The sequence below is a fragment of the Eublepharis macularius genome, chromosome 13 (genome assembly GCF_028583425.1).
Source record: "Eublepharis macularius isolate TG4126 chromosome 13, MPM_Emac_v1.0, whole genome shotgun sequence".
Taxonomy (NCBI): domain Eukaryota; kingdom Metazoa; phylum Chordata; class Lepidosauria; order Squamata; family Eublepharidae; genus Eublepharis; species Eublepharis macularius.
The window spans coordinates 7,780,538-7,804,208 of record NC_072802.1 but is presented as its reverse complement, the minus strand read 5'-3'; the positions used below and the strand labels follow the sequence as shown (position 1 = coordinate 7,804,208).

Genomic DNA, 23,671 nt, shown 5'->3' with positions numbered 1-23,671 from the left:
AGCCCGCAGCAGTGAAAAACGCAAACTCTATGCTGGGGATTGTTAGAACAGGGATTGAAAACAAAACAATCAATATTATAATGACCCAGTATAGATCTATGGTACAGCCTCATTTGGAATACTGCGTGCACTATCTCAAAAAGACTATTGCAGAGCTGGAAAAATTACAGAAGAGGGCAACCAAGATGATTGAAGGGTTGGAGCACCTTTCAAATGAAAGCCTGAAGGGTCTAGGACTTTTCAGTTTAGAAAAGAGACAATTAATGGGGCACGTGATCAGAGGCATAGTGTGCGGGGGGGGCGGGGGGGCTGCCCCAGTGCAAAATTTTGAGAGGGTACCTCATCCGTGGCCCCTCTGGGAGCGCCCCTTCACCGCTGCCCAGAGAGCCGAGTGCTCCGGCGCGGAAGGCAGCCCGCCTCCCCGCCCCTTCACCGGTGCTGCTGCCCGTCTTGGCACCCAGTGAACCGGGCACCCCGGTGGTGCGGCAGGTGGGGAGGCAAGTGGGGAGGCAGGCCGCTTTCCCGCCCATTCGCTGCTGCACACAGCAGGCAGTGGAGAGGCAAGTGGGGAGGCGAGCAGGGAGGCGGCCCGCCTCCCCACCCCTTCACCGGGGCTGCTGGGTGCCCTGGCAGCATGGCAGGCAGAGAGGCAAGCAGGGAAGCGAGTGGGGAGGCAGCCCAGCTCCCCACTTGGCCCTTACCTCTTTGTTGCAGCCACTTGTGCAGCTGTGGCAAAGTGATAAGAGATGGTGAGTGTCCCAAACTGGGGGAGCACTCTTGGGTGAGGGGGGCACCCATGCATGATGATGGGGAGGGGGAGGAAAACCACCTCCTGCTCCGGGCGACACTGGACCATGCTATGCTGCTGCACAATAGAAGTTTATAACATTATGTACTGGTAGAGACTGGCAAAGATTGGAACTGCAGGAGAGATGGCACAGTGCTCGTCTCCTGAGCTGGTGCCAGCTGCTGGAGAGCAATGATGAGTAATGTCAGGATGGAGCCCCAGCAGCTGGCTACAAACCATGCTTGGTTATAAAAACCTGGCTGGAGAAACTACCAGGTGTGGAAGCAAAGTGTAAACTATTTGCTACCGCTCTGGTATATCTTTCTCATACCTTGCTTGTGCCTGCATCTAAACCTGACACTTTGGTAACTGACCGTGGATTAGACTTGACCTGGCGTTTGGATTCTGGACACACCCCTGCTGTTTACCTCATGCTCTGACTGTGGAGTGGACTTGGCTTTTGAACCTTGCACTCCCCCTTGACTTTGTGTTAGTACTTGGACTTTGGACTATCAGCTTGGGTGAGCCCAGCCCACGACAGGAACTCCACATTCAGAGGCCGTAAACCTTTGGGTATCAGTGCCAGGAGGCAACCAGAACAACTGGTTGGCCACTGTATGAGACAGGATGCCAGACTAGATGGACTACTCTTCAGTATAACAACCTACCATATGTCCAATTGAAGGGGGATGAAGAAGGGCCTGGGAAGGAGGGATATGGTAGGTTTGGAAAGGAATTGGGCAATCATTTAGGATTCAAGATTCCAGCCAAACATTTAAATTTACTGCCCAGTAGCAGACTGGCAGTAAAATAAAATGTTCAATGAATGAATGAATGATCCATGCAGCCTGCCCTGGCTAACAGTCTGAGAGCCACTCTTTGTACCAATTATAGTTTCTGGACATTTTCTAAAGATAGCTGATGAAAGAATCAGTTAGGGCAGTCCAGTCTAAGGAAAGGTTAGGTTATTAACTCAAACCATCCAGTGTGCTGCTTCACAGGTAGATTGATAGATTAATCAGGATCTCTCCCTAGAAAGTTGGCTGTATAATTGCAGGCCTTAAGAAACCAATATAGGCAGTTCAAACAAATGAACGAAGAGTGGAAACAGGGCAGACACCCTGCTACATGAATGGTAAACTGCTAATTATGCACAATTCCTTGATGAAAAGAAATCTAAGAAAATTGTAATTCTGAACAGAATAGTTGAGTGGGGGATGCTTAACTCTTTCCCATCTGTCATTTTCCCTCAACGTCCTATCAAGCACCACGTTATTCTTGTGCAAGGGAGCAACAAAATCTGGGGGCTCTCCTCAACTACGTGCTCCAGTTTTTTTAAAACATATTTTTCATGTAAATAGCAGGACATGTACATGGATGCTCCAGGTTCCTTAAGTTTGGCCAGTAGCCACAAATAACTTTAGATTACCAGCATTTAAGTTTACTGTGATAAAATCATTCTCCTAAGAAAGTAGCAATGAAAGTTCAATTCATAAGTACACTACAATTTCTAAGGGCTTTTTTGGGGGGTGAAAAGTTTGCAACAGAATTAACATGAGACAGTAAAGATTGCTTTTGATCTTTATCTAAAACCCACGAATGATCCATGCCTCCATGCCAATCTGCACCTTATTTTTGCATCAGACCCCTATGGTGGAATCTGTGGACATGAAAGTGACTTCTGAATTTGCATTGTCATTTTTGAATATTGCATGTACAATCATGAGGATCCATTTTTTACAAGCTTTTCTGGCATGGTGGACACAGAGGTAATGTATGAATTGACAGTGAATTTTGGAAAGCTCTCAGAACCTATGCTTTGGATCCATGATAGACTCAATCTATGTTTTGGTGGTGCAGTCCATTGATACTGATGCAATATCTGATTTTTTAGTTGACTCCACCCCCAAATCATGAGGATCGGTGCCTTAAATCCATGTTTTGCACCACTAAGTAGTGGATCCTTTCTGTGTATGTGTGACTTGATGGTGAATTTGGTGCAACCTCTCATAAAAATCCTAAGGCTTCATGAAGATGTGCACTTTGGGTTCCTGTTTCTGTGCCATGAAGGTACCACCAAGCCGTGTTCAAATTTTTCACGGTTCGGTCTGTGGATATGGCTGTGACATTTGATGATGAACTTAGGAAGCCTCCATGTAAAAAAAATGTGAGGATCCATGTTTTCTAATGCATTGTTTGCATCATAGCTGCATCATGAAGTCTAGATCCATGACTGTTATGCTGCCTGGGGACAAGGATAGAAGCTGCAATAGAAAGGTGGTTTTGTGCTGTTTCAGTGTAAAGATCAAACGAATTCAGAGGATCCATTTACAACTGTCTAGATTAGACTTTTAACCGTTCCCATAAAGCTGCAATTTTATGCATGCTTACTTAGGAGGAAATCCCGTTGAATCTTTGAATAAACATGTATAGGATTAAACTGCAAAGATTTCGTTCTCTGTGAGGTGGTTGACCCACATATGTACTGCAGAAGGTGACTCCCCTGGCTGAATGCGCCTTCATTAAAAAAAAAAAAAAGCATCCAGCATGCAGAAAACTAGCATGTCAGAGAGAACAGGTCTTACTTAACGTGCTTGTTTTCAACAAACAGGGAATTTTAAAAACCGAGGTATATTCAATAAGGGACATGGTCACACATGCACACTAGTGAGACAATGCTTTTACGGTCACTTACTTCTAAGGTTGCCAACTCCAGGTTGGGAAACTCCTGGAGATTTGGATGGCAATAGATGGTGAGAGACGTCTGTTTCTCCTAGACTCTATACTACATTCGACTCTACCCTCTGAATCGGCCATTTGGCCCAGGGGAACTGACCCCAGCGGCCTGGTGATCTGTTACAATACTGGCAGAAGAGCAGCCCCCACCTGAAGGGCGGCAACCCTATAAGTGCACTCAGGATCATCCCCAAGCTACAGCCAAGATGCTGGTCAGAGGGTTGCCAACTCCTAGTCGAGAAATTCCTGGAGATTTGGAGGTGGAGTCAGAGGAGGGCGGAATTTGTGGAGGGGAGGGACCTCAGAGTATAATACCGTAGAGTCCACCTTCCAAGGTAGTCATTTTCTTCCTTTCCCTGTTGCCAGGACATGAGGCAGAATTCCGGAAGATCTCCAGCCCCACCTGGAGGTTGGCAACCCTATGTCCGGTGCTCTCATTAGGGGTTCACAGAACCAGCTTACACGTGTAAGAGTCACTTGTGAAGGGGTCGTGGGGGTCGCGTGCTTGCGGACAAAGGCACACCCGCCGGCCCTCCCTTCTTCGCGCGCCTTTTTCCGTCTCTTCCCACAAGCCCGAGCGCGGCGCCGCCGCAGAGCAGTCAGCGCATGCGCGAGACTAACGGCGTCTTCCCCAGGCGCGGCGCATGCGTGGTGGTGGGAGGGGGCCATGAGCGTCCTGCTCCCCAACATGGCGGACTTTGACACCATCTACGAGCTGGAGGAAGAGGAGGAGGAGGAGGGCGAGGAGGCCGAGACTGTGGTGAGGAGCCAGGAGCTGCCGCGGCCCCGGGACGCGCCCGAACCCGTGGCTGTGAGGGGCGCCGGGCATATCACTGTGTAAGGACCACGGGAGGGGGCGACGAGGGGGGCGGGGCTGCCGCGAGGCGGGGCCAGGCGAGAGCGCCCCGGCGCCTCTGCAGCGAGAGAGTCCCTGAGCGTGTGCAGAGTGCCCCTCTGGCGGATGAGGAAAAAGGTGTGCAGAAGGCCCTCCTCTCCCCCCATTTGTGGTGGGTAGGCTAGGGGACGGGAAGCCTGTGAAGGAGAGGGCCCCTGAGCGTGTGCAGAGCGCTGTTCTAGGAACTCGGATTCAGGAATGGGTCATGTGAAGGAAGGCTTTGTGCAGAGGAAGGGAGATGCTGAGTGCCGGTCCTGGAATTCCTTTTTTAGGGCTAGGCCGGGTGAGGTAGAGGCAGGCTCTGAGCATGTGCAAAGAGACTCTTCTGGAACCTGGTTTCAGGCGGGTAGCCGTGTTGGTCAGCTGCAAAGATCAACAAGATTTTCAGAGCGCCAGCCTTCGAGACTCAGAGCTCCCCTTTGAGCCTTTAGGCTCAGGGATCGCCTCTCTGTTTCTGAAGAAGGGAGCTCTGACTCTCCACAGCTGATACCCTTGAAAAAAATCTTGTCAGTCTCTGAGGTGCCTCCAGACTCAAATCCTACTGTTCTGGAACCTGGCTTCAGTCCTAAAGCGTGCGAACAACAAGAAGCAAAAGACCCTGATTATGTGCAGAGCGTTTCCACCCCCCTTTTTCTCAGCCACCTTTTCTCTACACATCTTACCCATCAAGAAGAGTTTCCCAGTCTGAATGGGTCATTGTTGATACAAGCAACTGTACACCTGAGACAGAGGTGTACAAAATGGAGCCTGGATTCAAGGCAAGAGCTCTGTTGGCTTGTTTTGGAGGAGTTACAGATGTAGAGGAGTTACAGCGTGTACAACAGCTAGTAGCTGCTTACCTGAGCCAACAGATAGGGCTGAGGCTGGTGGGATGCAGGCAAACAATTCTTGACTTCAGGACTAAGCTAGGCACCGTATTACTTGGTACCCTTCATACCCACACTTTGGTTGAACTGCTTTTGTGATACTGATGTGGCTTTCATCTGTAGGCATAACTAAGTAAACCTTATTTAATGCTTTCTTTCTCTTTTACTAGGTGAGCTGGGTTGGGGGGATAAAGTATGTGACCACATCAATCTAGGTGGGAGAACAATCTAAAGCTCAATTGATGCATGTGAAAGAAAGCAATTGATCTGAGGCTTACAAAACTTGCACATGGACTAAACATTATTAGGGCACTGTCAATGGAGAGCAGATTCTTCCACTACTGGTTTCCTCTCCGAATTGCTGCAAAACAGAACTGGTCTGCCCAGCCCCACTATTCTGCTGTGTACCCCCCCCCACACACACACACCTTGCGTATTCAGTCTGTTGGCTCCTGTGCTGCAGTGCAGACAAAAAACATGCTGCTAAGTTTTATGAAGTGTAGTGACCGTAAATACAGATGATGTTTGAACATATTCTGCTGCAACAGATGAGGATATTATTAAATTCACTCCAGTGAGTCCTGAATTTTTTTCACAGTGCTTGCAAATTTTGAGCCTTTTGCCCTTTAAAAAATCAGCCTTTATTTGTTTTTTAAAAAATCTATGAAATAAAATCCAAATTTTTTATTAGTATTGTTTTCTAAATGTAGTATTTATCTTTGTTTTGATTTTTAATCAGATTACATACACACGTGCGTGCGCACACACGCGCATAAAAGCTCTCTAATTTATAATCCTTAGTTTTTATACCAGGACACATGGATACAAGGATCCTGGATCTTTTCTGCATTCCCCTCCCGCAGCAGTCCTTTCATACCTATGGGAAAGTGTTCTAATAGTTTTGTGGGATGGGGAGCTATAGTGGGGAGGAGGAGGGGGAGGAGGCAAAACTGCTGTCATATCTGACAATCTGTTATGCCTCGTTTAATATAAAACAGTTTAATAGCATGAGTAAGCTGCCTTTTCTTTCTTTGTTTCTTTTTATAAATGCATTTAAGTATTATTCCTATGTTTTAAAAAGGTTTCTTCCAAACTTTTTTTACTAATCATTAGCATGTACTGTCTTTTAAACTAAAAATGTAAGTTTTATTATTAGTTATTTAGCATTAATTTGCATACATTTAGGCTTTTTCATATTAAAAATTCAGCACATTTAGTTAATATTTGTGAGTGTGTACATTGGTAGTTAGTTTATAGAGTCCAGTATTGCACCTGCAAATTTAGTTATTGTGCACACTGTGTTTTGTAGTATTCATCATGCATCTGGTTTATTTTTTCCTCTTTTTAAAAATAATCTTTCTTGTTTGCTGTTGTTGCATCCATTTCTTTCAACAGTGCTTTCTTTATTTTATCCATTCTTCATCACTTTTTATTCCATTCTTGATGAAAATATTTTCTTCACAGTCTCTTTGGAGATTATGAAATATATTATTTGGAAGATAAGTAAAAAAAAAACAACCTGATCAGGTGGTGACCCTGTTCTTCTTTCCGTCCTTTCATTTTCTATTCTCCTTTAATGTTTATTCACCATTTTTGCAAAGTGATCCATGTGTTTTTAACCCTTTCATTATCTTTTTGACACTTCTCTGCCACCTAACATTTTAATACTTGTAGTCTCTTGGATCCAAACGGGGTAAAATTCCAAGAAGTCTTCCTGTAACCAGAAGGGCATTTTTGATTTAATGTTATGATTTGAATGCAGCTGAATGCTCTTATTGTATCAGACAAAATTTCTCAATTGTAATCTAGAGAGCCGCTGCTGGTTAGAGTAGACAGAACTGACTTTGATAGACAAATGGCCTTGTTCAGTATGGCAGAGCTTTGTGTATATTCATCCCTTCTTATATGTTAAAAATGCACCCATGGACACTTCCAGCTTTCTCATAGATTTCATTAGACTGTTCAGAAAAGCTCTTACATTGATATCTTGACTAAATTGTGGTCTGATTCCAGGGACTGGTTGAGCTGAAATGCTTTTGTCAGTCTGTCTCTGCTTCCCCTGACGTATGGAGGTGGAACTCAGTGCTTGCACTCCCTGCCCTTTCCCCATTGGGCCATGACTTTCTCTGTTTGTACCGTATCAGCCTTTTTTGTGCGCTACTCAGAATCTTCATGTTGCTTATGCATTATGCCGTGCATTGCCGGCACTTTGATCAGCTTGCGCTGCCTTTCTATTAGCTTGTTCAAGGTGGATAACAAAATCAAAAATTGTATTCAATATTCTGACTTTAAAAGTCATTTACTTAAAAGTAAATTTTTTAAAGGAAATCATTTTAAAGAAGATTTGCATAGCTGTATGCTTCAGAATCAGATGTAGTTGCATTGAACTCAGTGGGACTTACTTCTGAGATGTACAGCATGATACTGTCCCAGAATATAACATTTCTGTTCTAGTTTATGTTAATTTGTCTCATTAACTGAAGTAGCAGTCAAAAGACAATTATTTTTCAAGCAGTGTATAATGAGCTTTTGAAAGTCGTTGCCTCATATGTTGATGGCCATTAGCTTCAAGATTGGCTAAAAATAATTACACATTTGTGGACAAAGTGTCTGTTAATGGGGATAAGCCATTATACTTGCTGTAATCACCATATTTTGGCATATATCCCTGAATATTAGACGCTGCACTAAACAGAGGATGTGGGCTGTTGGTGCCGCGCCCTGCTTCTGAGCTTCCAGAAACCATCAAATTCCCACTACAGAAAACAGAATGGCAGATCAGCAGGGCAATCCTAATCAGAGTTGCAGAGTCCATTGGAGTCAATTCTGTTTAGGATTGTATTGCAGATGGACCTTTAACAATGGGGCAGGTGAAGCCTCTCCGGTTGGCTTGGATTTTAAGGGTATCTGATCCCTGAACTCCAGAGCTAGAGTATACTCTGTGCTACTGGAGAGGTCTAAATGGTAAACACAGCCATGTTGCAAATAGAGAGGGTGTCTGTGTTTCCCTGATACAATTTCTCTGGGAATTGTATTCAGGTGGGTGCTTCAAGCTGCTGGCTGGACTTTACTGGACCTCAAGCTGCTGGCTTTATCGATGATGTGAAAACTAGATTTTGATTTATTAAAATATTTAAATCCTGCATTTCTTTGTGGCTCAGAGCACCTTACATGTCACAGATTTCAATTTAAAACCCATAGAATAAACCCCAATGTTCCCCTCCTCTCAATAGATGCATGCAATTTATACCCCATTCAAAGCCCTGGTGAATCAAGTGGCCTAGCAACTTCTCCTGAAGATTTAACATAAGAAGAGCCTTACTGGATCTGACCCGTGGTCCATCTAGTCCAGCATCCTGTCTCATACAGTGACCAACCAGTTACTCTTGAGGGCTATCCATAGTGCCTTCCCCTGATGATGCCTCCTGGCACTGGCATTCAGAAAAGTACTGCCTCTGAATGCGGAGGTTTCCTTTAGTCTAGTGTCAGGGCTCCCATCACCTCTTCTGGGAGCCCATTCTACAGAATGGAAGCCACAGTGGAGAAAGCTGTGGATAATGCCAGCTCAGCCATCTTTTTTTGCGGGGGGGGGGGAGCGGAAAGTCCTTTCAGACTGAGGACCATCATTTCCATCATCTAGCCCTGAAGATAATATGGCTGCTGCATTCTGGGCCACCTGCAGGTTCTGGGTTCTCTTCAAGGTAGAGCGCATTGCAGTAATTCTGCCATGAGGTTCAAAAGCATGGACCAGCATGGCCAGATTAGCTGAGTCTAATATGGGGGAGAGTTGACAAACAAGATGCAGATGATAGAATGCACTCTTGGCCAGTACACCAACCTTCTTTTTAATCAGGAAGGTTGATTCCATGAGCACCCCAAGCTCTTAATCTACTCTGAAAATGCCAGTGCTGTTCTGTCCACGATAAGTGTCCCTCGAGAAAATCAGCCTTCCAGACCAGCATTACTTTGTCTGGATTCAATTTCAGCTTGACCTGCCCCAAAGCACCAGTTCAGAGCGCATACGGATACATGTGAAAGCTTGGATGATGAAGCATAGATCTGGTCATCACCCGCATTTTGATGACACCTATTCTCAAAGCTCCAGGTGGTCTCATTCGGCAGCCTCATACAGATACTGAAGAATCCGTTTTAGAGAATGGACCTTGAGGCACTCCACTGGTCAAATCCCATTCAGCTGGTTCAGCTCCTTTGATGGAAAGTTCTTGTGTCCCAATCAGAAAAACAAGACCAAAACCACTGAAAGGTACTGATGGATAAGAATGGATTGGTCAACTTGTAAGGATGTTACAAGTTAACACATTTGGAGTATGGATAATGGGCAATTCATTTGAACTGATTGAGTTGTTCTTTGCGGTAGAGAAGATACTTCATTTTTCTCCACAAAGATGATGCCCTTACCACTGCGGAGAGTATGTGAATGCTCTGTTCTTTTCTAATCAGTTGGGCCTTTTAAAATCCAGTTGGCTGGAGGATTTGCATACGATTCTCAGTAACATTAGAGAATCACACCACGAGGGAAGCATCTCTTGAGCTACCACAGGGCAAGTTTGTGGAAAGAGTTTAATTCATTTAAGTTGTGATGCTGAGAAGCCAGTTTAAGAATGATTGTTCATGTCAGTGAGTTTAGTATGGCTTCATAAAACAATCACTTCCCCAAAGAGTGAACAAAAAATAGCTCATGGGGTACCTGCAAAAGTGAGTAGAATGCTTAGCCATATCAGTATCAGTCAAACCTATCAGTCAAACAGTTCAGCTGAAATCCAGTTTCAATCCCGGGATGGTTTTTTAAAAAATCTTTTGGTTTACTTCCATAACGTATCCCCACTTTTTTTAAACAAAGAATTTAAGTTAAATAGCATTGAAACATTTGTATTATTGGAAGAAACCCTTCTACGCTTTTGGCAAACTTTTGGACATAGCTAGAGAAAAGAAAGTTAGGAATATGTCCTGTTAAGCATTCCAGTCAGTATTTGGATGGGAGACTACCAAGGAAGGCCAGGGTTGCTCACAGTCAGACAATGACAAACCATCTCTGAACATCTCTTGCCTTGAAAACCCTATGGGGTTGCCGTAAGTTGGCTGCAACCTGACAGCACCCCCCCCCCCCGCACACACAATTTGTATTGTAAAAAAACAAACTTGGAAAAGAGATTCATTTCCTGCATTGAGTCAAGCAGTCCCCTGTGCTGTTGATACTGCTGCTTCTGTGTGCAAACTTTGCAATTATTTCATCTTCTAAAACTGAGGCTGCAGTCTTGGCATACTTGTAAGTCCCATTGGACTCAGGCTTATTTCCAAGTAAGCATGCATAAAATAAGACTCTAAGCAAATTCATTTAAAGAGGTAAAAAAATACAGATTTGATACTGTGTAAAAGATAGCTTAAGGCTGTTACTATATAAAAGACAAAATGTCTGATTTAGCATTCTGTACTCTATGAATACTTCATGGATATCTAAACATTTTTCTTAAAATGTTGCACTTCTCACTGAGATTCTTCTATCTGTTTTCTGCCTTGCAAGTCTGTGGTATCTCTTACCTCTGTCAAGATAGCAAAATGACTGGATAACTTTGTGGGATATGCTGAGAAAATTTCCTGCTTCTTGGTGCTGTTGCTTGTTAATATCTGCTTTAGAAAAAGATTCAGGCTACAACCCTAAAACCACTTTCATGGGAGTAAAATAGGACTTGCTTCCAAGTAGAGCTGCTAATAACTGCTCCTTCAGGGTTCTGACTGCCACCCAGACATCTTCATAGACGAATAAAGGAGGAACTAACCTTAGCAAGTTGGACAAATAACAGTATTAAGTTGTCCTGTTTCTGGTGATGAATAAGGCAATAGTTGCCTGGAAAAATGGGTTATGCAGAACTGGTATTAGCCAGTTGGAGAGAGAAACAAAATTGGTTTGAAGAAGAATCAGGCCACAGGATGAACTTCAGTGAGTCCTATTTCTGTCTTGACTTCAAAGACTTTTTCCAGAAAACTAAGGACAAGGGACATCCATGCTAGCAAAGCTTATTTATCAATGGGATTTGCCTTATGCATCCTATCTCCTTTCTTTTATTTAGTCAGATTTTATTTAGTCGGATTTTGCAGATAAGGTGATAAAGAAACAGGTTGGTTTGTGAGACAACCGTTCGAGATTCCTTTGCCAAAGAAATTGAAATGAATTAATTAATGAGTATATCAACAGTAATTACTCCAGAAGGGTAGCTATCAGGGTAGATTTGATTTAAATTGAATAGATTTAAATCACTAGTCAGTAAAATTTTAATCAATTTAAATCATGGTTTTCTACATAAAGATTCATTCTTTTCTGCACAAAGACTCTTCACACTTAGCTTCTTGTGCAGATCTATTCTACTCCCAACAATCTTCTATTCATTGAATTTTTTGAAACTTAGCACTTGAGAGGTAAGGGGTTGGTTCTTTGTACAAAGATTTGCAAAGGAACCATGGGATTAAGGTCTTTTTCTCGACTGTGCATGTATATAACCTTTTTGCTGTAAAGAAGAGATGTGATCTCTGCAGACAAAAATTCAGTTTTGAGAACTGTAAAACAAAGTATCTGCGATAATATCTTCTAAATAGAAAAATTGCCCAATAATCTTACAGAAACCTCTGGAAGAGCATGACATTGTGAACAGATTAATGAAATTCGTTTACCAAAAAATTTAAACATTGCATGAATATACAGCCTCTTGCTACATAATTAAAAACTAATCCTTATTTCATGATGATAACCTTTGGACTATAATGTATTTTAAACAGAAAACTATTATTAGATAGATTTTTCCTCAAAAAACATTTTATTTAAAAAATCCAATTTAAATTAAAAAATCCAATTTTTAAATTTTTTTCTTAAAAAACCATTGATTTTTATTCACCCTTGTAGCTATGTGAGGCTGCTACAGCCAAAATAACAAAGAACCTTGTGGCACCTTAAATAACACATTTATTGCTGCAGAAGCTTTTGCCAGCCAGAGGCTTTGTCAGAAGCATGAAGTGTTGTATTGTCAGGCTATGGGTGACAGGATATGGTAGACATGTTTGCGTACCATTGCAACAAGAAGTCCAAACTCTTGGTTAAATGGTTTTACTCAGAAATCCAATCATTTCCATATATATGTCCATAGAATTACTCAGAAGCAAGAAAGCATCTAAGCAGTACACGTTCCTTGACAGGAATAGCACTTGAAGAAAGTACATCTCTAAATACCCAGTGATCTCCCCCCTCCCACCTAGACCACAGGTTTGCGTGGGAAACGGTCTGGGAATTTCTTTCAGGGTTTATACATCAGCCTAGACAGGACAAAAGGCATAAGATTAAACTGTAACATTTCAGACAGTGCAAGGTCGCTCCTGGGAGCTTCAAAGGAAGGAGATAAGACAGCTGTGTTCTCAGGATGCTTGAGAAACAAAAGTGATGGTTAGAGCATTTACCAAATGACATTAAGGTACAGCATTAGCAATATATAGAACAATGACATGGATGTAGGGGTACAGACATAACATAGAGAAGGGGCGCAATTATTGAAGAGTCAAGAAGGACAAGGACAAGATACGATGTATTAAATTGCAGGTCACAGATGGGGAAAAAATCTATTCAGAAGAGGAAATGATCCTATCAGAATGGATATGGCCCACTACCAAATGCTGATCAATTAGCAAAAATAGAAGGGATTGTAATAATACACACAAACCTTTGAGGAGGGAAATCCAGACCGGCAAGAAAGGACAGTTTTTGTGGTGAGCCGACTAGACCAAGTCCCTTTTGAGTCCCACTCTGACTGTATCAAATGTGCATCTGCATTCCAGCTCAGCAGCCTCTGGCCGGAGTGTGAAACTCTTCTGCTGCGCTACTGTGGCCGTTCAGTCTGTCATTGAAATGTCCAGGGAGACTGAAATGGCCCCATTTCTAATGCCTGATTTGTGTCTTTTTCTTGCGTAGAGGTGGTCCAGCTTGACTGGTATGAATGGCAGAAGGTGCTTGATAGCATATAGCATGCCAGAGGATGCCCCGTTGAATAAGCCCTTGGTGGCATAACCGAAACCAGTGGGAGTTGTGATAGTGTCACTTGAGTGCACATAGGAACAGTGTTGGCCCCGGGTATGGATGCAGGGGCTGGTTCCCGGGTTTGGATCATCTATCATTGCTGGTCGTAAGCAAAGACCAACCTCTCCCACCCCCCCAACTCTGAGAGGAAAGGATCATCTTGTAGGAAAGGTTCTAGATGATGCTATGGAGAGCACTTCTCTGAGAACTGTAGGCACTCTCTCTAGCATGTAAACATATGTACAAATATTAAAAGATTAAAATGATCTAGGCAGAAAATACCAGTCGGATAAAACCATTGCTGTCTCTGGAAGCAACTCTGAGAACTGTAGGCAACAACCAGCGGCATTCTAGGTTTTTTCCCCCTCTGTCCTGTAGAAAGTGTCAGTGTGTCTTTTACTGTAGTTTAGGAATGCTTGGTATAAATGCTTGGTGCTTGGTATTTGCTGCTGAAGGAATGGAGGAAATTCAGTTGCACCTCAGTGCTTGACTGTAGAAAATGGGAGTGTGCAGTGTCTTCTGGATAGTAGTTAGAAGCCCATGGTTAAATGTACCAATCTGTAGGTTTCTGATAGTGGTGTCATATGGTTGTACAGCAGTATCCAGAAAAACCCTGCGGTATCAACTAGTCCAGGCTTAATTTGGCAAGGCAGAAAAATTGTGGGAGAATTTCTTGACAGCCTCTTGCCCCACAGGTACAAAATCCGGATGGTAAAAATGTAGTCAGTGAATCAAAAAAGTATGTTTGGGGATAGGCACAGAGGAAGTGTTGTTCTTAATCTTCCAGAAATATGTTGGCATACTGTGGGGCCATAATGGCACCTGTGGCTTGAAGATACAGGCTGTGCCTAAACTGGGATGTTGCCTACTCTATTACCACTCATACTTCCATCATAATCTCTTTTTGTTTGGTGTACAATTGGACATGGCCGATGCTTAATAACAACAACATTAATAGTGCTTATATACCACTCTTCTAGAGAGATTGGTGCCTCACCCAGAGCAGTGAACAAGTTAATGTTATTATCCCCACAATACAAATGGGGAGCTGGGGCTTACCGAAGGCCACTTACTAAGCTCATGGCAGTAATGGGATTCGAACCAGCAGAGTGCTGATTTGTAGCCAAACCACTTAATCACCGTGCTACAGCAGCTCTCAGTATTTGCATCATTACTCCAGTGTGAAAGCCCCTAAATTTAATGGAGTGCTTAATTCAACATTGTAGAGTGTGTGGACATTTTCATTGGACTAATTTATAGTGTGTTTTTCTATGATTTCATCTGTGTAATCTGTTTGAATACTGTGCTACTCTGTTTTGTTTTTAATTAATGGGTTCTCCTTGTCAAATCTGCTGTCTGTCAGAACAGAGTTTGGAGCTGACAAGGATCGACTGGCTTGGTTCTAAAGACCAGGGAGTACATAATAAGAGATGGCACTTCTATTAACTTCTACTGGTGTTAGGGTTTTTTTGTTGTTGTTGTTTTTTGAGTCACCCAAAACACTTCTGACAAAGGGAACTTGACTTTCAAAAGTTTATACCCTGGAAACTCTTTGTTGGTCTTTAAAGTGCTAGTGGACTTGAACCTTGATCTCTAAAACACTTCCCTCGGTGAAATGGAAAGGAAGCTGTTTAAACTTGGTCCCTTCTCCTTGTTGTCTTACTGCAGCTTAAGGCTATGACTTACACCTGTCAGGAGTGCTGATGTGTATTTCTTTGAAATTAGCTGAATAAACAGATTCAAAATTACACAATTTACTCCTGATTTTCCAAATGTCTTGAAAACTTGCTACTCAAAATCATGGCCACCCGTATGAGTAGAGATTTGAAGGCCCGGGGGGGGGGGGGGAACAGGAAAGTTCAGGGAGAAATTTTGTTTTTCCAAATGTGCCCTTGTTTTTCCAATGAATTTTTTCCCCCTCAGAATGCTTCTTGCAGTAAGATTTTTCACACTGAGAATGTATAGCTTGCAAAGTCTAAGGACTTTTCCAGGTTTTTTAGTAGAAAACTCGTTTGATTGTTTTTCCATTTGGAATGAGTGAAAAGAAACACAAGGTTTCACTCAAAATGTACAGTTAGGCTACAGCCGGACAACAACAGAGCAGGCCTACTTTGAACAAAGATGTACACAGTCCAGTCTGAGTGCGCTGTCTTCTGCCTTTTGCCATTCATGATGGAGTGAAAAGCAAGACGTTGAGGGCTGACCCTTGTTAGTTTTATTCGGTTTCGGTTAATACATTTTTCCCAGCCACGAATTCAGATTTGATTCTGCTTCAGATGAATCTGAAACTGGACTACCTTGGCACTGGAATTGTGTTTCTGTGTACAGTACCAGTGATAACTTTGAATATTTGTTCTTGAATACAGCCCTAAGCATGACAGCTAATGTAACACTGGTGTGTGATGTTCAGAAGCACATCAGAATGCTGTATTTAACAAAAGCAAAGAATTCTACCGTAGACACCGCATTGAACTAGGACCCTAAATTTAGTGGAGTCTGCTGATAGAAGCCCTTAAAAATTTCTTTAACAACTTTCTTTGTTGTGCATACAGTAGATGCAAGATTTTGTAAACGGGTTTATAGTCCTTCAGAGTGCTGAAGTTTTTCACCTAGGAAACAGGTAGATATAATGCTTTAATGAATGTTTTCCTCACCCTTGCTGCATTCATTTATATTTTGTTTTATTTTTTTGTCTCAGGATGAGTTCTGAAAAGCTGCTGCAAGTTTTCAGTGTGGTTCGGTTTGAAATAGGCAGGTGGAAGCCAGCTGTGGAGGGCACCTGTTGGCTAGCAATCTCCTTATTTCTCTTGTATAGTCCTAAATTTTAGAGCGGTTTTAAAAGATAAATGCACATATTATAAATGGATATGAATAGGCCTCCGTCCTGAAGCATGAGAGAAGGGGACAAGACGGGTGTCTGAAACAGCAGCCAGCTTACTGACATATAAGTTGCAAAGACAAGGTATTCCTGCTGTGTGATCTATCCCATGACGAATCTTTTGGGGGTCGCTGTTAAAAGGTTGTTTCATCAGTATTCACACATGGAAAGCGTAGCAAAGAGAAGTTGGCTTGAGAGAACAGTAGTTCTAAATTATTGTGTGTGTGTATATGAGGGGTTAAGTCTTGAACTGTGTTAATTTACAAGCTTTAGAATAATTCCAAAAGAGAACAGTTTACAGTTGATCAAATTGTAGGCTTAACCAGTAAACAGATATTCACTTGGTGCTGGTTACTTGTCAGAACAGAAAATATAAGCCATAATGAGCATGGGTACTCAGTTCATAAGATCTTAAAGTTGAAGTTATTTACTAAAAAAAAAGAGGTATGCTTATTAATATGTCTGCATTGTTCTGACACTGCTTACCTTAGTGCCTGTTTAAAAGCTTCATGATAAAATAGTAGTTTTGCTTTTGCAACAAGACAAGTACTGTATAATTAATGGTAAAAGAAAGAAGCCTAGGTTGGGTGGAAATGCTTTTCTTCTTCTTTTTTTAAGGTTTGGCTTGAGCAACAAGTTTGACACAGAATTTCCCTCTGTTCTGACAGGGAAGGTAAGTCAGAGTTTGTATCAACTTTAACTTGAAAAGCATCTCTCCCTTCAGCTGACTGTATGTCTTCATGTTGAAAACCGCTTTTCAGATCAGATGCTGTGGACCTAAATACTTTTATTTGGAGACATGTTCACTGATCTCAGGAAAATTTACATCCTGGTAAATATATTTAGGAGCAGATTGCTTCTTGCATCCTCTGCAGGTTTCTTTAATCCACATAATTGTAACTCTACATGAGATCCTCCTTGTTTCTCCTGTGTTAATAACTTACCCTAGGGCTATTTCCTGATAACAAGGCATGCTATCTTTTGGGCAGGGACCTATACATTTTTATCAATGTACAATACCTTGCATATTTTAAACACCTTTACAGAACTGAATGGTAATGCTAGCTTGGAATCGCCTGCTGGGGTATATTACAGAATTGTATCTTGAATGCTTCTTCCCTTTGATCCACTGACTGTTTCTTTTTTTCCTTCATGCTGGACAATGTTTTTAAATATTCAAGCTGAAGTGGGTGTCACTTGCATAGCAATGTTTTTAATGACATGGCAGCCAGATAAGTTTTTTTAAAAAACCTTGTTAAGAAAATGGAATGGAGGTTCCCATATTTTGGTGCCTGTTCTGATGATGCAGCATTGGCTATGTTTGAATCCTAGACCAGTTTCTGATCAGAAAAGAATTATAGTTAACTTTTATGCCTGACAGTACCTGCAAAAAATGTGCCTAAGTCTGGCTAACTTAGTACAGTAAGTAAACTATGCTGCGTTCTGAAAATAAAGCCCTAGTGCGGTGGCTTCCAGAGTCTGTATGTTTATTTACTTCATTTATAGCCCACCTTTCTCACTGAACCTCAGTACAAATTGCACAGTTTGAAACAACACAGTCCAATAGTATGAGGCGTTCAATGTAGAAAGCACTAGGACTAGGATTACAAAAATCAGAAATAATGCAATATAACAGACATGATACATCATAAACAAATGCAGAAAGTGGAATTCTAAAAGTAGAAGATAATGCAGTAAGAAAACAATATACCCAATAAACAGTAGAATAAACTACGGCCCTGTTCCCTTTGTAAAAGTGTCCTGAACCATTTCATTTTACTGCAGCCCTGGTCTGAATGGCTGTAGTTTTACACCATCAGTAGAATCCATGCTGTTGCACAGCAGAGAATGCTCGTATATGAACAGCTATAAAGCTTACTCATTTGCAGGATGGCACTTTCAAGAGGCTGTGCTCAAATGAGGGTTCCAGATCTTTGTGTCTGATAACCAGTAACTTGAATTGTACCTGGTAACTGATAGATAACCAGTGGAGTGTCTGCAGAATGGGTGCAATATGCATACTCTACCTAGCTCCGTGACAGTAACTGAGTGGTGGCGTTCTGTACCTGCTGGAGTTTCTGGGATGATTTCAGGGGTAGATGCATGTAGAATACATTGCAATAATCTAATTTCAAGTAATCGTTGCATGGACCCACCTGTCCAGATTGGCCAAATGAAGGTATGGAACCATCTTTCAGGTTAAATGAAGATGGACAAAAGCGTTTGCAGCCATGAATGTGTGCCAGAACAGCCTAGAAAGTGTTTGTTGTGAAAACTTAAGCCAGTGTTAGATCATAACTCTCTCCTATTATGTGTTTACTGTTCTTGTTATGGTTTGTTTGTTATTCATAATTTTTTTTAAAAAAATAATGAAATATATATCTATTTTTTAAAAAACTTAAGCCACTGTTGTAGATGCCTCTGCCCCTTTCAGAATGAATATTGCCTTTTTATCTGCCTGTATATGGGCAGTGACATCATCTTAAGGGAGGTAAAAGACTAGCCTGGGTCCCTGTTGCAGTCTGCTTACAGCCGACCAGGTGCAGAGGAACCCTCCTCCGAAGTATTTCTGCTCTCCGGAAAGACTAGCTCAATCCCTGGGTCCTGACTGACACTGCAGAAGAGAGAGTGGGATGCTAGGAGTGAACGATGGCCGAGTTTTGCAGGAGTTGCAAGAGAGATACCTGTCTGTCAAGAAAATACCTGTGGATTACAGGGTCCCACTAACTGAACCGGGGGCCTTCAGCAACCAGGGCAGGTAGACTGGCCGACCTCTTAAGTGTAGATATTCCTCTTTTTTTTAGTGAACTTACCTGCCTGTAGCATAACTGCACGGGCAGCCAGTTGACCCCGGTTTTCGGGTCCTCCTGTTGTTGCCTCTGAGCATTTGGAACATGGTTAAGAAGAGAGTTCCATCACGGACTTTTTAACATCCCACTTGAAGGGAGTTTGCGTAAAATTAAGCAAGAACAATATGAAGACCCCAGCTTACGTACTGAGCTCTGATTGAACTGGCAGTATTAATTTCCTTCCCGTCTCAGTGATTGTCCCATAACTGTCATGTGTTTGCTGGGTTGCTTAGTGCTAGCAGTGTTGAGCTGAAAAGTAAAAATAGGATGACCTGCTGAGATGGCAGATGCGTGAGTGAGGCTCTGCCAAGGCCCTGCTCCCTCCAGTGCCACAAACAACATCTTAAAACAATTGAAAGCCTTACCAGACATGGGCAGAAGTTCAACTAGCAAAGGCAAGTCACTTTTGGAATATCTAGGATCTCTAAAGCCATTCCTGGCGTCAGGAGAGCAAACAAACATTGCAGCAGCTCAGGCCTCAGGTGAAGCCAAAATGTTGTTTGTAAATAAAATGCCTGACATGGAGGATGCTCCTCTAACTAAAAGAGATCTTAATGATCTGAAGAATGATCTCCAGACTTTTTTTTTCATTCAAAACAATAGAACTCCTACAACCTATACATATGCAGATCAAAGAACTGACTGAGAACTTTAAGGAGGCAGCTAAGTTTGCAGAGACAGCAATGGAGCTGAACATGACTTTGCACGAAGACATATCGTCTCCGCAAAATAGTACTGCAACTATGCAAGAGAAAATTGCTGCTCTGGACAATAAATGGAGACAGAATAATTTAAAAATTAGAGGCCTTCCAGAAAATATTGAAAATGCTGATCTTGCTTCTTTTATTGCAAACTGGCTAGTGACCACCTTAAAACTGGAGGAAGGGATTGTTCCTGCAATTGCAAAAGCTTACAGACTTGGTGCACCAACTTCTGCACGTCCTAACCTTCCAAGAGACATCTTGATCCAGTTTATGCACCCAAGGACCAGAGAAAAGATATTTAAACACATCTGAGAGACTCCTTAACATGCAATGGCAAAAAAATTCTAGTCCTGCTGGATCTCTCTCAGGAAACACCAGAGAAAAGAAAGCTACTGAAACCAATAACTACAAAGCTTACAAATGCAGGCATCAGATTTCGCTGGAGCCCTTCTTCCAACATATCAGTTTACTACAATGGAACCACTCATCAGGCTACAGACTTGGACTCAAGATACCACCTATTAAAAATCCTAAACATTCAACCATCCCTAGAAGATAAAATGGACTGATCAGTTTCAAGCACACAAAGAATGCAGAATGCAGCTGATCAGTCAAGTTAATCCGAAAAGAAGACAGAAGAATATCTGCTGGTTGTTATTGTATCCTACTTAGCTGAATGGCAATGTCCAATTGTTGGACTCTATTAAGTTCTATAAATAAGGAGGGAGGGGGTGGGGAAAAATAATAGATCTATTCCTTAGTCACATTTCCCCTCATAAAAGTTTGAGACTACAGGTCAGGGAGAAATAGCATAATCCCTGTGGTAATGGATAAAATATCTGAACAGCTAATACTGAATGACAACCTCAACTTCCAACCTTGTTTCTTGGAAAAATGGTTGCCTTTTTTTGATCATGTAACTAATTATGCATCAGCTTATATTTCTTTACCAAAAAAATACTCAGACTTCGTACTTTGCTAATAAAGTGTAATTCAGCTCTGTACTTCTCATACTTTAATGGATATTGTATTTATAATGGCTGTTTATTGTATTGTTAATAAGTTGTTCAAATTGTTGTTTGTATAAATATTTGGAAAATTAAATAAAAAGTATATATAAAAAAAGTAAAAATAGGGCCCATTACAGTGCTGTGCAAAAAGTGTCATTCCGGACTGAAATCCCTGCTGAGAAGCTTGGACAGGTCACTTGCTCTCTTCCTAACTAGTTTCATTGTGTTATGGAGAGGGAGTATGATGCAGTGGTTAGAGCATTGTAGATTGGGGAGTCCTCCTGGCTTCAAATCCAACTCAGGCCTGAAGCCCCTTGGGTGACCTGCATCGGCCACTGTCTCCCTCTTCTTAGCACAGCCTACTTCCCAAGGTGGTTGTGAGGATAAAATGGAGAAGGAGAACCTTGAGCTCCTTGGCAGGGCTGAATGAACGGGCAACAGAGAGAGATTATTATGGAGGATTTAAAATTTTTATTTGTTTCATATATACCCTACTTTTCTCCCCAGTTGGAATCCAAAGTGACTTACATCATTCTCTTCTTTATTTTATCCTCACAACAACCCTGTGGCTGAGAGCACATGACCACCAAGTGAGCTTCCAGGGCAGACTGGGTCTTCCAAAGCCTAGGCCAACGCTCTAACCACTACACAACACTGACTCTCTATGTGTTAGGTTGGATGGGGCCTGTACATCCTGCAGAAGAGACAGCAAAGCCCTGAGATAGCAGGATGTACTGTACTGCTGCAGGAAGGTGACGCAGAGCAGGTAGCAAACTAGCACAAGGAGAGCAGCGAATGAGACGTTTTCTCCCTGGTGTGTTGATTTTCTACTTGCAGGGGAGTTTCTTGTATAGGGGAGCATTACAAAGTCCACAGGCTTGGTATCGAGTCTCGGATGGGATTACCAATAACCCCTGCCTGGAAAGGTGGGCTCTTTTCTGTTAAGCTCCAATGTGTCTTGAAAGTCTACACAAAATCAAGAACAAAAAGAGTCCAGTAGCACCTTTAAGACTAACCAATTTTATTGTAGCATAAGCTTTCGAGAATCAAGTTCTCTCGTCAGATGCATGATCAGTTCGGATCATGCATCTGACGAAGAGAACTTGATTCTCGAAAGCTTATGCTACAATAAAATTGGTTAGTCTTAAAGGTGCTACTGGACTCTTTTTGATTTTGCTACTACAGACTAACACGGCTAACTCCTCTGAACAAAATCAAGAACAATCCCACCCTTCTCTTGGTTCCAAGCTTGAGAAGAGGAAAGGTGTATGCTGAGGTTTGGAGGCACTCACCAGAGAGAGAGAACAACACTCCTTGATAAGTGAATGTGTGGACCTCTGTACATTTGACAGTGGTGGCATCCACCTGTCATCTTAAGCGGTACTGTCCACTGCTCCCTCATTCTCTTGCATTTGTAGATCTGTCCCTGTTTTGGGCTTAGGTCGAGAACTCTTTTGGTTGATCTGTGACACCTGGAAGAAGTCACAAATCACACTGGACCATGGAAGGCTGTAATGGGGGTGATTTCAAACACCACTGACTCTCTGTATACAACAGATCTTTAGGCTGTGATGAGTTTCCTGAGATACATGACAAATTGTTTTATGGATGGCCTGGAGCCCTTGTGTATTGGGTTGTAGCTGAGGCAGGATTTTGCAATGCCAGGAAAACTCTGGTGACTCTTAATGCCATCAGGCTGTATGTTTTGCCTCATTGGGAACTGGCCTGCTACCTTAATGAATGAAAAGAAGCTGCAAAGGTTGCATTCTGTTCTGTTTGCAGGATTCTCATGCTTGAGTTGAGATAAAAATCTACAGTAGAAATCTCCAGTTGAGAGAAACATCTTATTTTGAACACAGTCTTGGCACTGTGCATGAATCCTTTATCCATTCCAAAATTAAACCTGTAAACTCAAGGTTAGCCACTCACTGGTGGTGGTTTTTAAGTACAGACGTGTCTATATAAAATAATACATATAATGAGGATTCTCCAAAGCTTTTTTCATTTTAATTAATCTTGAACTCAAAGTAAACTTGTGATGTAATTGTGGATTTCTTCAGCAAGCTGCTCTATTTTGTACACGGAAAATGACTTAATATGAATGTTTAAGATAAACAGTCTATTCTGTTGAATATAAGGGGACTGGGCAGAAGGGAGAAGTCTAGGTTGAGAAGAGCTGTTCATTTGTCAAATGAAAGCAGTGACTTGGTATAGAGTACAAAGTGCATTGAACTGGTGTCCTGTACAATGCAGCTTTTAAATAAAGGCTTAGTTTTTCAGGAGACAGTTTGCAGTGAATTTGTAGCTATTAAAACTGTTAGTCACTGGATAGGAAAAGTCTGTATATTGCAGAAATTGAAGAATTAACATTGCTAATATCAGAAATTGAAATATAGACATGGATTCTTTTAATAATACTTTGGAGAAGTTCATGGAAATCTAAATGTAACTATAATACAAGGAAGATTCCAAACCATATAGGCACATGCCTGTGAATCAGTATTAGGCCTATTGAGAATATATGTATTTCATTGATTATATTAAGTTCCAATAAAACAAGCATTGAGATTCTTGTGTTTCCTTTAAACAGTTGCTTTTATAGCATTTTTTGTGGGTGCTGCTAACAGATTCTCTTGGAAAGTATTGCAAGGCTGTATTGGGGTTTTTGCTTACCCTTTCTTAGTACATAAATAGTAAGTCCCTAATTAGTAAGGATATTTGGGAAAGGGTGTATGGGAAGAAAAGATACAAAATAAGACACAGACCTTATCAAGAACCAATAGTACCTTTCCCCAATTTTAACACTATGGTAATTGTTTTTTTTTTTTCAAAACCCGTGAGCATTTTAAATGTTCATAATTGTTCCAAA

General features: G+C 41.9%; 1 protein-coding gene across 1 annotated transcript in view; it reads left to right on the top strand.

Annotated features, from left to right (window-relative positions):
* Positions 1–4,166: 4,166 nt before the first annotated feature.
* Positions 4,167–23,671, top strand: part of CHIC1 (cysteine rich hydrophobic domain 1) — a 44,771-nt gene continuing 25,266 nt past the window's right edge. The window contains exons 1-2 of the mRNA XM_054996289.1: positions 4,167–4,360; positions 16,858–16,912. Coding sequence (XP_054852264.1) covers positions 4,191–4,360; positions 16,858–16,912 — 225 coding nt within the window. The 5' untranslated portion in view covers positions 4,167–4,190. The remainder of the gene's footprint in view (positions 4,361–16,857; positions 16,913–23,671) is intronic.